The following is a 14,095-nucleotide window of genomic DNA, read 5'->3' on the forward strand; positions in this document are numbered from 1 at the left end:
CGACAGCCTAGCCACTAGCAGGCTAAAAACAGCCTAGCCACCAGCAGGCTAACAACAACCTAGCCACTAGCAGGCTAACGACAGCCTAGCCACTAGCAGACTAACTACAGCCTAGCCACTAGCATGCTAACTACAGCCTTGTCAGTCTAGAAAAGAACCATTCCAAGAGGTGATAAACATGCCGCTTTAATTTTCACTTTATTCTTTGGTTCAATCTGGTCTCAAACTGGATTTGGTTCCTTCACCATTTCCCTGTCATCATCATCTCTGTATTTCCCTTCTCTTCATGTTGCCAGGTGTCAAATACCACTGATAGTGACAGGCTGCCATGGCAGCGATGAGTGACATATCAATCAGTGGGAGAAATCTCCATTAACTCAGCTGTCTCGTCTTCCCTTCCCTCTTCCATTCCACTTCTTCATACTCTGTAATGAGTGTCTCCGTCCCAAATGGCACGCCATTCCTTATATAGGGCCTGGTCAAAAGTAGTGCACTATAAAGGGAATAGGAATCCATTTGGGACACTCCCTTTGCCATGCTGCTATTCCATGGACAGCTCAGCCCATATTGGTGCTGAATAAGAGCCATGATGACGTCTCGGAAGGAGATTTAGAATGTATCCTGAGGTCTGTGCTGAAGGTACATATGGGGGGGTTACTGTGATAGGCAGTTCCATAGTTTCTGTTCCATTTCTATATTTCTGTGTCAAACAGTGCTGACTGACTGATGAACCATCCATGGGAGGACTCTCTGTGCAACTAGGGGTAATAGTAGCCTGCTTTCATGTCTGGTTGTGCTGTATAGCGAACTCCTATGATCATTATTTGGCAATAACAAACATATGAGTTGGCTATATAAAACAAACAGATGTGGGACCAGGCTAGGTATAGTGGCCCTGCCCTAATGAGAGTGTCTCCTGTTGACATTAGAGGCTAGGAGGCTAGGTATAGTTAGGTATAGTGGCCCTGCCCCGATGAGTGCCTGCTGTGGACATTAGAGGCTAAGGGGTTAGACTAGGGAGCTAGGCTAGGAGGCTAAGCTAGGGAGCGAGCCTAAGGCTCGGGGGCTAGGTATAGTGGTCCTGATGAGAGTGCCTGCCGTAGACATTAGAGGCTAGGGAGCTAGGTTAGGTATAGTGGCCCTGCCCTGATGTGTGCCTGCTGTGGACATTAGAGGCTAGGGGGTTAGACTAGGGAGCTAGGCTAGGAGCCTAGGGAGCTATACTAGCGGGCTAGGCTAGGGGGCTAGGCTAGGGGGCTAGTGGGCTAGGCTAAGGGGCTAGGCTAGGGGGCTAGGGTAGGGGGCTTTGAAGCTTCATCAGCGAGTGAGAGAGAGACACACTTTGGGTTATAAGCAATGGACCTTCTATAGGAACCCATCACATCACTGTGACCTAGTAATGAAACTGAGCTCAGCTCAGGGCTTCTCCCTCCAGTCCCCACCCAGTCCTCTATTTCAGTAAAAGCTAAAAGCTAGGGGCGTAATCACTGGGGTTTAGGCTCCTTTCACCGCTGATTCGTTGCTGCCCTCTTCTCCTCTTCCCCAGTCCCATGGGGCTAAGGGGCCAGGGGCGCAGAGAGGGCCTAATCCTGCCCCTCTTTTGTACGTCGGCCGCCACTCAGCACGAGCCAAATGCCGAAATCCCAAACAATGATCCAGAAAGAGCCCGCCCCCAGGTCTATCCCAAAAGGCCCGGCATTCTAAACTCCCTGCTCAAGCCAAACCCACCACTGAAAGGCTCTTTAGTCTCACTGTGCAGTCCTGTGCTGATAGTATTGTTCAGATGCCAATACTAAGTCAAAACAGACAAGAGTTAACACCTGCTCAGCAGGCTTTACATCAATATCCTGTTTACTCAACAGTGGTAGTAGATGCATCTAAAGAAGGATAAGAAATAACATGCAATGAATCCAATGCATGAAATCAAAGCTATTAAAGTGGGCTGAAAGAGGAGAGGGGAGCAACTAGTGGACTGACGTGTGGCAGTGCTGCCCTCTAATGCTGCCCTCAGAGTGCTGCTGCTGCCCTCAGAGTGCTGCTGCTGCCCTCAGAGTGCTGCTGCTGCCCTCAGAGTGCTGCTGCTGCCCTCAGAGTGCTGCTGCCCTCAGAGTGCTGCTGCTGCCCTCAGAGTGCTGCTGCTGCCCTCAGAGTGCTGCTGCTGCCCTCAGAGTGCTGCTGCTGCCCTCAGAGTGCTGCTGCTGCCCTCAGAGTGCTGCTGCTGCTCTCAGCGTACTGACCCCATCATGACATAACATACTTCCCCTGCCCTAAACAAATGTATTCATTAACTCACTCACACACGCACAGACACAAACACACACAAACTCTCCCAGGCATACTCTAATTCTTTGTCAGTAAGTAACATTGAGAGGGATCCTGAGGTGTATTTACTAGGACACCTGCCTGTGTTGTTGAAGTCTGTATTTAACATGTGTTCAATAAGGCCTCTCTCTGCCTCAAAACACATACGTCTTCTTGATGCACTGTGCTGGTGAAGGGCTAGATATATTCATAAACATTCTTCAACATGCGGAGCAAATGTTAATTTACAGTCGCTGTAAAATTGCATATTATCAGGCACAGAGTTTGGGAGCTCATGCTAAATTGTATGTATTTGCATAATTTCCCATAAAATCCTTTGCTATCGCTGTAAAAAGAGTCAGGGTTATATCAGCAGTATAACACTGATTAGAGACATGGCTGTTTTTAGTGTGCAATCTGTTTGTGACAGACCACAAGTGGAGGTCACCGAGAGAGCAGGTTTGTGTTTCAGACCCTGTTGTGACACACTCTGTTCAGCCCCCCCCCCCTCCCCCTCCCCATAACAAATGTATTAATTTACACACACTCAAACAAAGCCCCAGTCAAACAGAAGCCTATTCAGACAGAGGTTGAGTGTGGTTCAACTGCAGGTCGCTGACTTCCAGACAGGCACATTGTCATGCTCTCAGCTCACTGTTTTTATGCAGAAATATGTTGACACAAGGCTAGCAGTCTGGGCTGCTGGTGTACTGAGTGGTGGTGGTGGTGGTAGTGAGGTGGGTGGGGCTGGTAGATTGAGTCACTCCCCTACGGCTCAGAGGGACAGCTTGGCTGGGGCTGAGACTGGGGCTGTGGAGGTGGATGAATCCTGGGTCTGGGTACAGGCTGTCTGCGTGTCTGTGGCCAGGGGTAAACACAGAGTGGGTTCCATGCAGCACCACGGGGCGTGCTGGCATAAAGCGTTTAAAAGGCCCTCCCAGTGGGTCTGTTCTCCTATGCCATCTGTGTGATTTACATGGCCAGAGGGGAGGCTTGCAGAGTGTTCCTATGTGTGTGTGTTCACTCAGTTCACTCACTCAGAAATACCAACTGAGAGTATGGTGGACCAGAGGTACTCTAGGGGGGAGGCAATATGGTGTGTGTGTGTGTACTCTTTGCTTTGCTATGTGTGTGTACTGTGTAGGAGTGTGGCGCTACCATGTGCAACAGATACAACTTGTCCACTGGAAGTTGTCAATCATTCAAGCCCCTGGTACTTTATGAAGGTGAGTTACCTTCTCCTAACCTCAAGGACAAAGTTAGCCGTGAATGAGAAATACTTTTGAGAAATACGAAGGCCGGCGGAAATCCCAAATGCTTTTTATTTTAAGCCTATTTCACAGTGGAATGATGGGGCTAATAATAAAATGAAGTATGTAACGCAGTATCTACCCAATAACCTCAACTCTTCATTTTAAAACGCAGGAGCCATCTATCTCAAGACGCTGTCATCATTATTCATAAATCTATTTCTATAGATTCTCATATCACAGAACCAGCAGAAACCATTAAACCACAATGGGTCGTCCATTATTGATGATGCGTTCAGAATCCACTCAGTTTATGATGTTGTATCAGCAACAGGTCAAGTTTTCAGGGGCTTGGTCAAAAGGCATGACTGACGATGAAAATATTATTTAGTATTGTTTCAAATGAATTATTTCAAGCTGACTATTTGATGTTTTATCATAAGACTAGCTACACTATATTAGAATGGAAATGGGTAAATCACATCAAAAATACACTGTGTCACGCCTTGGTCATTATATTTTGTGTTTTTGGTATATGTTTGGGTAAGCCAGGGTGTGACATGGGTTTATATGTTGTGTTTCGTATTGGGGTTTGTAGTAATTGGGATTGTGTTGATTAGGGGTGTGTCTAGTTAGGCTTGGCTGCCTGAGGTGATTCTCAATTGGAGTCAGCTGCTTATCGTTGTCTCCAATTTGTAAGTCGCTCTGGATAAGAGCGTCTGCTAAATGACTTAAATGTAAATGTAAATGATTGGGAACCGTATTTAGGTAGCCTGAGTTCGCGTCGTATTTTGTGGGTGTTTGTCCTGTCTCTGTGTTGTAGTCACCAGATAGGCTGTAATTAGTTTCACGTTCCGTTTGTTGTTTTGCTTTGTATGATATTGAGTTATTTCATGTACGTATTCTTTCATTAATGTCATGAGTAACCTACACGCTGCATTTCGGTCCGAATCTCTTTCTACAAACGAAGAACGCTGTTACAGAAACACCCACCACTCACGGACCGAGCAGCGTGTGAACTGGCAGGAGCTAAAGGACGACGTTATGGACAGCAGAAGTATGGAGTATACTACATGGGAAGAAATCGACAGGTGGGCGGACGACCCAGAGCGAGTGCAGGAGCCCGCCTGGGATTCCCTACAGCAATGCGAGGAGGGCTATAGACGTATGGATTCGAGAAGGAAAGCACGGCTATACAGAGCGAAAACGGAAAGTAACGGAGGAAAGCGCAGAGAGAGAGTGGCTGAGTCAGGAGTCAGACCTGAGCCTACTCTCCCTGTTAATCGGGAAGAACAGTTGCAGTGGGAGAGACTGCACGATTTGGAGATTTGGACACGGGAGGAGGAATTAGACGGTAAAGGACCCTGGGCGCAGCCGGGAGAATATCGCCATCCCAAGGAGGAAATAGAAGCAGCTAAAGCGGAGAGGTGCAGGTATGAGGAAGCAGCACGGCGACGCGGTTGGAAACCGGAAAGTCACCCCAAAAAATGTATTGGGGGGGGGGCTAGAAGGGAGAATAGTTATGCCAGGTAGGAAACCTGCGCATACTCCCTGTGCTCACCGTTGGGCTAGAGAGACCGGGCAGGCACCGTGTTATGCTATGGAGCGCACGGTGTTTCCAGTGCGGTGCAGAGCCAGCTGCGTCACATACCAGCTCTTCCTATTGGCCGGGCTAGAGTGGGCATCGAGCCAGGTAAGCTTGGGCAGGCTCGGTGCTCAAGAGCTCCAGTGCGCCTGCACGGTCCGGTCTATCCAGAGCCACCTCCACACAACAGTCCTCCGGTAGCAGCTCCCCGCACCAGGCTTCCTGTGCGTGTCCTCGATCAAATACCACCAGTTCCAGCACCACGCACCAGGCCTTCAGTGCGCCTCGCCTGTTCAGCACAGCCACAGCCTTCCTTCCCTCCTACGCTGCTGGAGTCTCCCGCCTGTTCAGCGCAGCCAGAGCCTGTATCCTCTCCTGCGCTGCCGGAGCCTCCTGCCTGTTCGGAGCAGCCTGAGCTGCCAGTCTGCAGAGATCTGTCAGTCTGCCAAGTGCTGTCAGTCTGCATGAAGCAGCCAGAGCTGTCAGTCTGCCCAGCGCCGCCAGTGCTCCCAGTCAGCCCAGTGCCGCCAGTCAGCCCAGCGCCGCCAGTCTGCCCAGAGTCGCCAGTCTGCCCAGCGTCGCCAGTCTGTCCAGCGTCGCCAGTCTGCCCAGCGTCGTCAGTTTGCCAGGATCCGCCAGAAGTGCCAGTCTGCCAGGATCCGCCAGAAGTGCCAGTCTGCCAGGATCCGCCAGAAGTGCCAGTCTGCCAGGATCCGCCAGAGGTGCCAGTCTGCCAGGATCCGCCAGAGGTGCCAGTCTGCCAGGATCCGCCAGAGGTGCCAGTCTGCCAGGATCCGCCAGAGGTGCCAGTCTGCCAGGATCCGCCAGAGGTGCCAGTCTGCCAGGATCCGCCAGAGGTGCCAGTCTGCCAGGATCCGCCAGAGGTGCCAGTCTGCCAGGATCCGCCAGAGGTGCCAGTCTGCCAGGATCCGCCAGAGGTGCCAGTCTGCCAGGATCCGCCAGAAGTGCCAGTCAGCCAGGATCTGCCAGTCTGCAGAGAGCTGTCAGCCTGCATGGAGCAGTCAGAGCTGTCAGTCTGCATAGAGCAGCTAGATCCGCCAGCCAGCCAGGAGTTACCGGAGCCTACTACCTGTCTGAGCTTCATCTCAGTACTAGGTGTCCTCTCAGTACTGGGCGTCCTCTCAGTACTGGGCATCCTCTCAGTACTGGGCTTCCCCTCAGTCCTGGGCTTCCTCAGTCCCGGGCTGCCTCTGTCCCGAGCGCCCCTCTGTCCTGAGATCCCCTCTGTCCTGAGCTTCCCCTCTGTCCCGAGCTGCCCCTCAGTCCCGGGCTGCCCCCAGTCCCGGCTGCCCTCAGTCCCGAGCTGCCCCTCAGTCCCGAGCTGCCCCTCTGTCCCGAGATGCCCCTCTGTCCCGAGCTGCCCCTCTGTCCCGAGCTGCCCCTCTGTCCCGAGCTGCCCCTCGGTCCCGAGCTGCCCCTCGGTCCCGAGCTGCCCCTCTGTCCCGAGCTGCCCCTCAGTTATGTGGGGATCAGGGTGAGGACTATTAGGCCATGGTCGGCGGAGAAGGCGGATTATCCCAGGACGCGAAGGGGAGGAACTAGGACATTCATGGAGTGGGGTCCACGTCCCGAGCCAGAACCGCCACCATGGACAGACGCCATGGACAGGTACACAATCCCAATTACTACAAACCCCAATACGAAACACAACATATAAACCCATGTCACACCCTGGCTTACCCAAACATATACCAAAAACACAAAATATAATGACCAAGGCATGACAGAACCCCCCCTAAGGTGCGGACTCCGGGACGCACCTCAAGAGCATAGGGAGGGGGGTTCTTGAGGTGCGTCCCGGAGTCCGCACCTTAGGGGGGGGGGGGTTCTGTCATGCCTTGGTCATTATATTTTGTGTTTTTGGTATATGTTTGGGTAAGCCAGGGTGTGACATGGGTTTATATGTTGTGTTTCGTATTGGGGTTTGTAGTAATTGGGATTGTGTACCTCCAGGCTCTGATCAGGCCCTACACCCAAACAAGGGCACTGCGTTCATCCACCTCTGGCCTGCTCGCCTCCCTACCACTGAGGAAGTACAGTTCCCGCTCAGCCCAGTCAAAACTGTTCGCTGCTCTGGCCCCCCAATGGTGGAACAAACTCCCTCACGACGCCAGGACAGCGGAGTCAATCACCACCTTCCGGAGACACCTGAAACCCCACCTCTTTAAGGAATACCTAGGATAGGATAAAGTAATCCTTCTCACCCCCCCTTAAAAGATTTAGATGCACTATTGTAAAGTGGCTGTTCCACTGGATGTCATAAGGTGAACGCACCAATTTGTAAGTCGCTCTGGATAAGAGCGTCTGCTAAATGACTTAAATGTAAATGTAAATTAGGGGTGTGTCTAGTTAGGCTTGGCTGCCTGAGGCGATTCTCAATTGGAGTCAGCTGCTTATCGTTGTCTCTGATTGGGAACCGTATTTAGGTAGCCTGAGTTCGCGTCGTATTTTGTGGGTGTTTGTCCTGTCTCTGTGTTGTAGTCACCAGATAGGCTGTAATTAGTTTCACGTTCCGTTTGTTGTTTTGCTTTGTATGATATTGAGTTATTTCATGTACGTATTCTTTCATTAATGTCATGAGTAACCTACACGCTGCATTTCGGTCCGAATCTCTTTCTACAAACGAAGAACGCTGTTACACACTGGGAATGGATCATTACTTTTTCCTAACATATTTGCGTCATGTTGAATAATATTGGCAAAGATGAACCAGCATTTACCTGGCAGTGGCTAGCACTCTTCCAAACTCCTTGGTCTGAGGGCTCCAGCACTTTTCAAACAACTTATATCAAGTATTTTTGGATATCCTATATAAATACACTGCACTGTTTTTTAAACTGTAATAATCACACATACAGTACTAACAGGCAGACAGGTACAAACAGACAGACAGGTACAGACAGACAGACAGACAGACAGACAGACAGACAGGTACAAACAGACAGACACCATGTCTTACCATCTGAATGAGCAGGGATGTGAGTTGTGTCAGAGGTTTGTTGATGAGCAGGAGGTCCTCTGCAGCCTGGGTCTCTCCCTGGGACTCAGCTCCCTGTAGCACGCAAGCACACAGAGAGAGAGAGAGATCAGTTGACTGCCTTCAGATCAGAACTGTTGATTGACAACACTAGGTTATTGTTTTTGTCTCAGCAGTAAAGAAAATGATAAATCGATACTGTAGGAAAGAGGTAAAACAGAGAGATGAGTGAAGGGTGTTGAGACAGACAAACAGGCAGACAGACGGACAGACACACAGGCGGACAGGCACACACAGGCAACACTGTGTTAAGCTAGGTTTCATCACATCTGCTAAATATTGGCTGAGGTCTGATATGAACCAAGTGCAAGTCTTGTCCTGGGTAGAAAAGTATTACTAGTCCTGTTGGACAGCTGTAACAGTGTTGTTTAGGTTAGTACAGTAGAACAGTATTACTAGTCCTGTTGAACAGCTGTAACAGTGTTGTTTAGGTTAGTACAGTAGAACAGTATTACTAGTCCTGTTGGACAGCTGTAACAGTGTTGTTTAGGTTAGTACAGTAGAACAGTATTACTAGTCCTGTTGAACAGCTGTAACAGTGTTGTTTAGGTTAGTACAGTAGAACAGTATTACTAGTCCTGTTGGACAGCTGTAACAGTGTTGTTTAGGTTAGTACAGTAGAACAGTATTACTAGTCCTGTTGGACAGCTGTAACAGTGTTGTTTAGGTTAGTACAGTAGAACAGTATTACTAGTCCTGTTGGACAGCTGTAACAGTGTTGTTTAGGTTAGTACAGTAGAACAGTATTACTAGTCCTGTTGGACAGCTGTAACAGTGTTGTTTAGGTTAGTACAGTAGAACAGTATTACTAGTCCTGTTGGACAGCTGTAGCAGTGTTGTTTAGGTTAGTACAGTAGAACAGTATTACTAGTCCTGTTGGACAGCTGTAGCAGTGTTGTTTAGGTTAGTACAGTAGAACAGTATTACTAGTCCTGTTGGACAGCTGTAGCAGTGTTGTTTAGGTTAGTACAGTAGAACAGTATTACTAGTCCTGTTGGACAGCTGTAGCAGTGTTGTTTAGGTTAGTACAGTAGAACAGTATTACTAGTCCTGTTGGACAGCTGTAGCACCACTAGTCTCACCCTTAACATATTCAAATCTTCAAATCTCCTTTAAAACAAATGACTGGCCTTAACAGCAGTCACCTCCTGGGAGGTAGATTTAATTTCTATGACAAACTGGCTGTTCCCTTTGGTGGATGGAAATAGATGTAGAACAAATCAAAATAAGACTGCTGGTTGGTTGGGTTAGACTGAAAGACACTCTCCATCTGGTTCTCTTCTGGTTTCTCAACCCCTCCCTCTCCTCTCCCTCCTTTTCTCTCTCTCCCTCCTCTCCTTTCCCCTCTGTCCTCTCCCTCCTCTCCTCTCCCTGCTCTCTCTCTCTCTCTTTCCTTCTGAGGGACTGCTGGCTTATTTTAAGCAGGTTTTTCGGTCAGCACAAAACTTTGGGAAGGAAGATTGGCTCTCTGCAGTTAATGTGATTATTATTCCATGCTATTTTTTCAGCTCTTCTTCTTTTGCTTAATTGTGAAGCATGTAGAACTTTCTCGATTAACTTCCTCATCCATTTAAAATATTAATTCTGAGTGAATCAGAGAGAGAGAGAGAGAGAGAGAGAGCGAGACAACTTGAAGACGACACTGGCCACATATTCTTCCTTCCTTATCATTATTACCTAAATGAATTTGGTTTGTGCAGAAGCCCTTTTAATGAGCTTTGCATTTTTTCATTCCAGTGAGAGAATTGATTTCCATTATGTCATTCCCCTCTCCTCTCGTCTCCTCTGTTCTCCCAATGTCCAGGCTGCATAAATATGTATATCAGGAAGTGGAGGAAGGCTCTGTAGAGGACAACTAAAGCTAATGAGGGCCAGTGGGAGACAATGGAGTGTCCCTCGGGTGGGGGACCTTGTGAATCCTTAGTGTCTAAAAGATGAACTTCAATGGGATATATTTGCTTCTTACTGCTCATCCTACTGGAAGTTGAGAAGAGGCAAATATATCAAATACAGTGCATTCAGAAAGCATTCAGACCTCTTGACTTTTTCAACATTTTGCTACGTTACAGCATTAAATAGTTGTTTTCCCCTCCTCAATCTACACACAATGCCCCATAATGACGAAGCAAAAACAGGTTTTTATCAAATGTATAAAATAAAAATTAAACAGAAATATCACATTTACATAAGTATTCAGACCTTTTACTCAGTATTTGTTGAAGCACCTCAAGTCTTCTTGGGTATGACGCTACAAGCTTGGCACAACTGTATTTGGGGAGTTTATCCCATTCTTCTCTGCAGATCCTCTCAAGCTCTGTCAGGTTAGGAAGGAGAGCGTCGCTGCACAGTTATTTTTTTGGTCTCTCCAGAGATGTTTGATCAGGTTTAAGTCCGGGCTCTGGCTGGGCCACTCAAGGACATTCAGAGACACTGTGAAGCACGGTGATGAGGTGTGATGGTGTGGGGGTGCTTTGCTAGGACCAAAAGACTCCTCAACAGCTTCTACCTCCAAACCATAAGACTGCTGAACAACTCCTAAAATCGCCACCGGACAATTTACATTGACAAAATGTAAAAAACTGAACTCCCTCCTGTTACCTCTGGTACCGTCCCCAACTATACGGGAGTCCTTTCCTTCCCCAGTCCCTCCCTTGTGTGCTGCCCTTCTGGCAACTTTATGTGACTTGTACAGGTGGTGAGCAATCAGCCCTTGATTCCTCACCAATCCCCAATCAGCCCCAAGTAGTCCTTGCCGGAGAGCCCGTCGAGACCTGGCACGTCCAGCCCCCCCTTAGCTCTGTCATCAGTGCGACGTATGTCTCCCTTCTCGATAGGTCATCCGCGTTTCCATGCTTCGCCCCTGACTTGTGCACAACAGAAAAAGAGAAGCGTTGAAGGGACAAGAACCACCTGGTGACCTGATCGTTTGAGTCCTTTCCCCCTGGCCATCCAGACCAGGGGAGCATGGTCCGTGACCAGGGTGAAGTGGGTACCTTACAGGTAATACTTGAGAGTGTCTAGTGCCCACTTCACCGCTAGACACTCTTTCTCAACAATAGAGTACTTATTTTCTCTAGGTATCAGCTTTCGGCTGATGTACATGATGGGGTGCTCCTCCCCATCGGCACCTGGAAATCGGCCGTTACGAGAATCGGATGGGAGACCAGCGCTTATTTCAGGCGGCTGAACGCCACTTCTGTCTCGTCTGTCCATTTCACTGTTTTCAGGAGGCGGGACCTGGTTAGATCGGTGATGAGGGAAGCTATAGCCGCAAAGTTGGGGATAACCCCAGGCTGCCAATGATACCTGCCAATATGCTTTGGTCAGGTCAAGGATGCGGATGTACCGGGCCTTTCTCAATCGGTCTATGAGCTCGTCCACCCTCGGCATGGGGTAGGTGTCGAGCAAGCTTATGTCGTTCACACCCCGGGAATTCATTACAGAAGCGCAGGCTACCGTCCGGTTTGGGCACCAACACGATGGGGCTGCAACATGCACTGTGAGACTCTTCAACGACCCCCATCCTCAGCATAGCCTCCGCTTCCTTTTAAACGGCCTTCCTTAGGGCCTCCAGAATCCGATATGGCCTCTTTCATACCGTTTCCCTGGTCCGGGTACAGATGTGGTGTTCAATGAGGGTCGTGCGGCCTGGCTTCTCGGAGAACACAGCCATGTTCCGATCGACGAGCTCCCTGAGCTCTTGCTTCTGGGCCGGGTCGGGGTCCTCATTGCTCGGGTCCACCACTGGTACCGTTGGCGTCCTGGGTCTCGACCATAACACGGCAAGGCTGTCCTCTCGTGCCACTTCTTCAACAGGTTCACGTGGTAAATCTGTTGGGGCTTCCGCATCCCCGGCTGCCGTACGCGGCAATTGACAGGTCCCAGCTTCTCGATCACCTCGTATGGCCCGTGCCATGTTGCCAGGAACTTACTTTCGACCGTGGGGATTAACACCAATACCCTGTCTCCCACCTGGAATTCTCAGGGCTGGACTCTCTGATTGTAGACCTGGGTTTGGCCGCATTGGGCCTTCTCCATATGTTCCCTCACGACTGGCCATATGGCTGTCATCCGCTCCCTCATTGTCTCCACGTGCTCTACCACGCTGCGTAAGGGGGTCAGTTGGGGTTCCCACACCTCCTTGGCAAGGTCCAGTAGGCCTCGCGGCCTCCTCCCGTAGAGGAGTTCGAAAGGGGAAAATCCAGTGTACTGGGGTACTTCTCGGATTGAGAACATTAGGTGGGGTAGTAGCTGGTCCCAGTTCTTCCCGTCCTGCTCGATGACCTTCCGCAGTATTTCTTTGAGCGTTTTAATTGAACCGCTCAACGAGCCCATCCGTCTGCGGGTGGAAGACGGCGGTCCGGATCCGCTTGATCTGCAGGAGAGCACACAAATCTTTCATTAGGCGGGACATAAACTCAGTACCTTGGTCTGTCAGGATCCCGTTCGGGATGCCCACCCAGCTAAAGAGGTGGAACAGCTACCGGGCGATTCCCTTGGATACCGCCCGTAGGGGAATAGCCTCAGGATAACGGGTGTCATAGTCCACTATTACCAGGATGTACCGGTGTCCTCGTGCTGTTTTTACCAGGGGTCCCACTATGTCCATGGCGATGCGTTCAAAGGGCACCCCGATGATCGGTAGGGGGACCAGTGAGTTTCGGAAGTGTGCCTTTGGGGCAGTCATTTGACACTCTGGGCAGCTGCGGCAGTAATCTTCCACGGCCCTCCTCATCCCGGGCCAGTGGAACCGTGCGGCGATCCGTTCCCGGGTCTTCTCCATTCCCAGGTGCACCCCCAACAGGTGGGTGTGGGCCAGCTGAAGATCAGTTCCCACGTACCGTCGGGGCAGCAACAAAACCTCTCGAAGTTCCCCCTGTTGGCGCGACACCTGATACAAAAGGTTATTCTTGATTTGGAAATGGGGGTATCGCCAGTCACTCACCTCCGGAAGTAGCTGTCCATCCACCGCTATCACTTGGGCTGCGGTGGCTTTCAAGTTAGGATCCTCCCACTGGGCCGTCCCGAATTGTCCCCTCAGTTGGCTCCCAGGGGGTGTCTCGACTGGCCCCTCGAAATCGAGGAGGGGGAGGCTGGGCTCTTCCTCCTGTGGGTTGGGTTCCGGCATCCACTCCGACTCCGGACCCGTAGATATAGGTTGATCAACCGTTTGCTCCCGGGCCGCACAGGCGATGGGTCGTCCTCGCTCTCGTCTTCGGCCGGCTCTAACCGTCTTCCTCAGCTCGTGCCCCCACAGGGCCGCAAACAGAGGACAATCTTGTCCCAGTAGGAGAGGTACCAGCAACTCTGTTATTGCACCCACCATCATCTGGCAGTTCCCTTGTGGCGTCACGATGTTGGCTCAAACGGTTGGATACCGCTTTGTGTCCCCGTGAACACAGGAAATGGACATCTCCCTGCCACATTCAGTATCCTGGTACAGCAGGCTCGTGGTTACGAGGGTAACCATATTTCCGGAGTCTAATAGAGCTTCCGTGTCATGTTTGTCAACCTTCACCGGGACCACGGGTGCAGTTGATTCGTGGTGTGCCCAACAGGAGGTGACGCAGCTCACTGCGTGACACACCTCGCCTCCGGGGCTTGCTGATGGCATCGACTCCTCTCGAGCCGGGCAATTCCAGGCAGTGTGCCCCCGGGCGCCACACTCAAAACACCCTCTTTGGTCTCTGTCTACCTGGGGTCGTCGGTGGCGGGTCGGCCCTACACCAACCGTCTCTCCACGGGTTTGCGGTCTCTTGGCCCTGCCGACTGTCGGTTTGGGGTACACAGCAGTGGGGTTGTCTTCAAGAGACCATCTCCAGGATACCGTCTTCTGGGCTCCGGGTCTTGCTGTATCCTGTGGGGATCAAAAACTGAACTTCCTCCTGTTACCTCTGGTAC

At 50.5% G+C, this 14,095-nt stretch overlaps 1 protein-coding gene across 1 annotated transcript in view; it reads right to left on the minus strand.

Moving 5' to 3' along the window:
* Window positions 1–14,095, minus strand: part of LOC115127429 (serine/threonine-protein kinase ULK4-like) — a 97,323-nt gene that overhangs the window by 4,231 nt on the left and 78,997 nt on the right. Inside the window, exon 12 of the mRNA XM_065027171.1 lies at window positions 8,117–8,209. Within this exon, the coding sequence (XP_064883243.1) occupies window positions 8,117–8,209 (93 nt within the window). The remainder of the gene's footprint in view (window positions 1–8,116; window positions 8,210–14,095) is intronic.

The sequence above is a fragment of the Oncorhynchus nerka genome, linkage group LG14 (assembly GCF_034236695.1).
Source record: "Oncorhynchus nerka isolate Pitt River linkage group LG14, Oner_Uvic_2.0, whole genome shotgun sequence".
In the NCBI taxonomy this organism is placed as follows: domain Eukaryota; kingdom Metazoa; phylum Chordata; class Actinopteri; order Salmoniformes; family Salmonidae; genus Oncorhynchus; species Oncorhynchus nerka.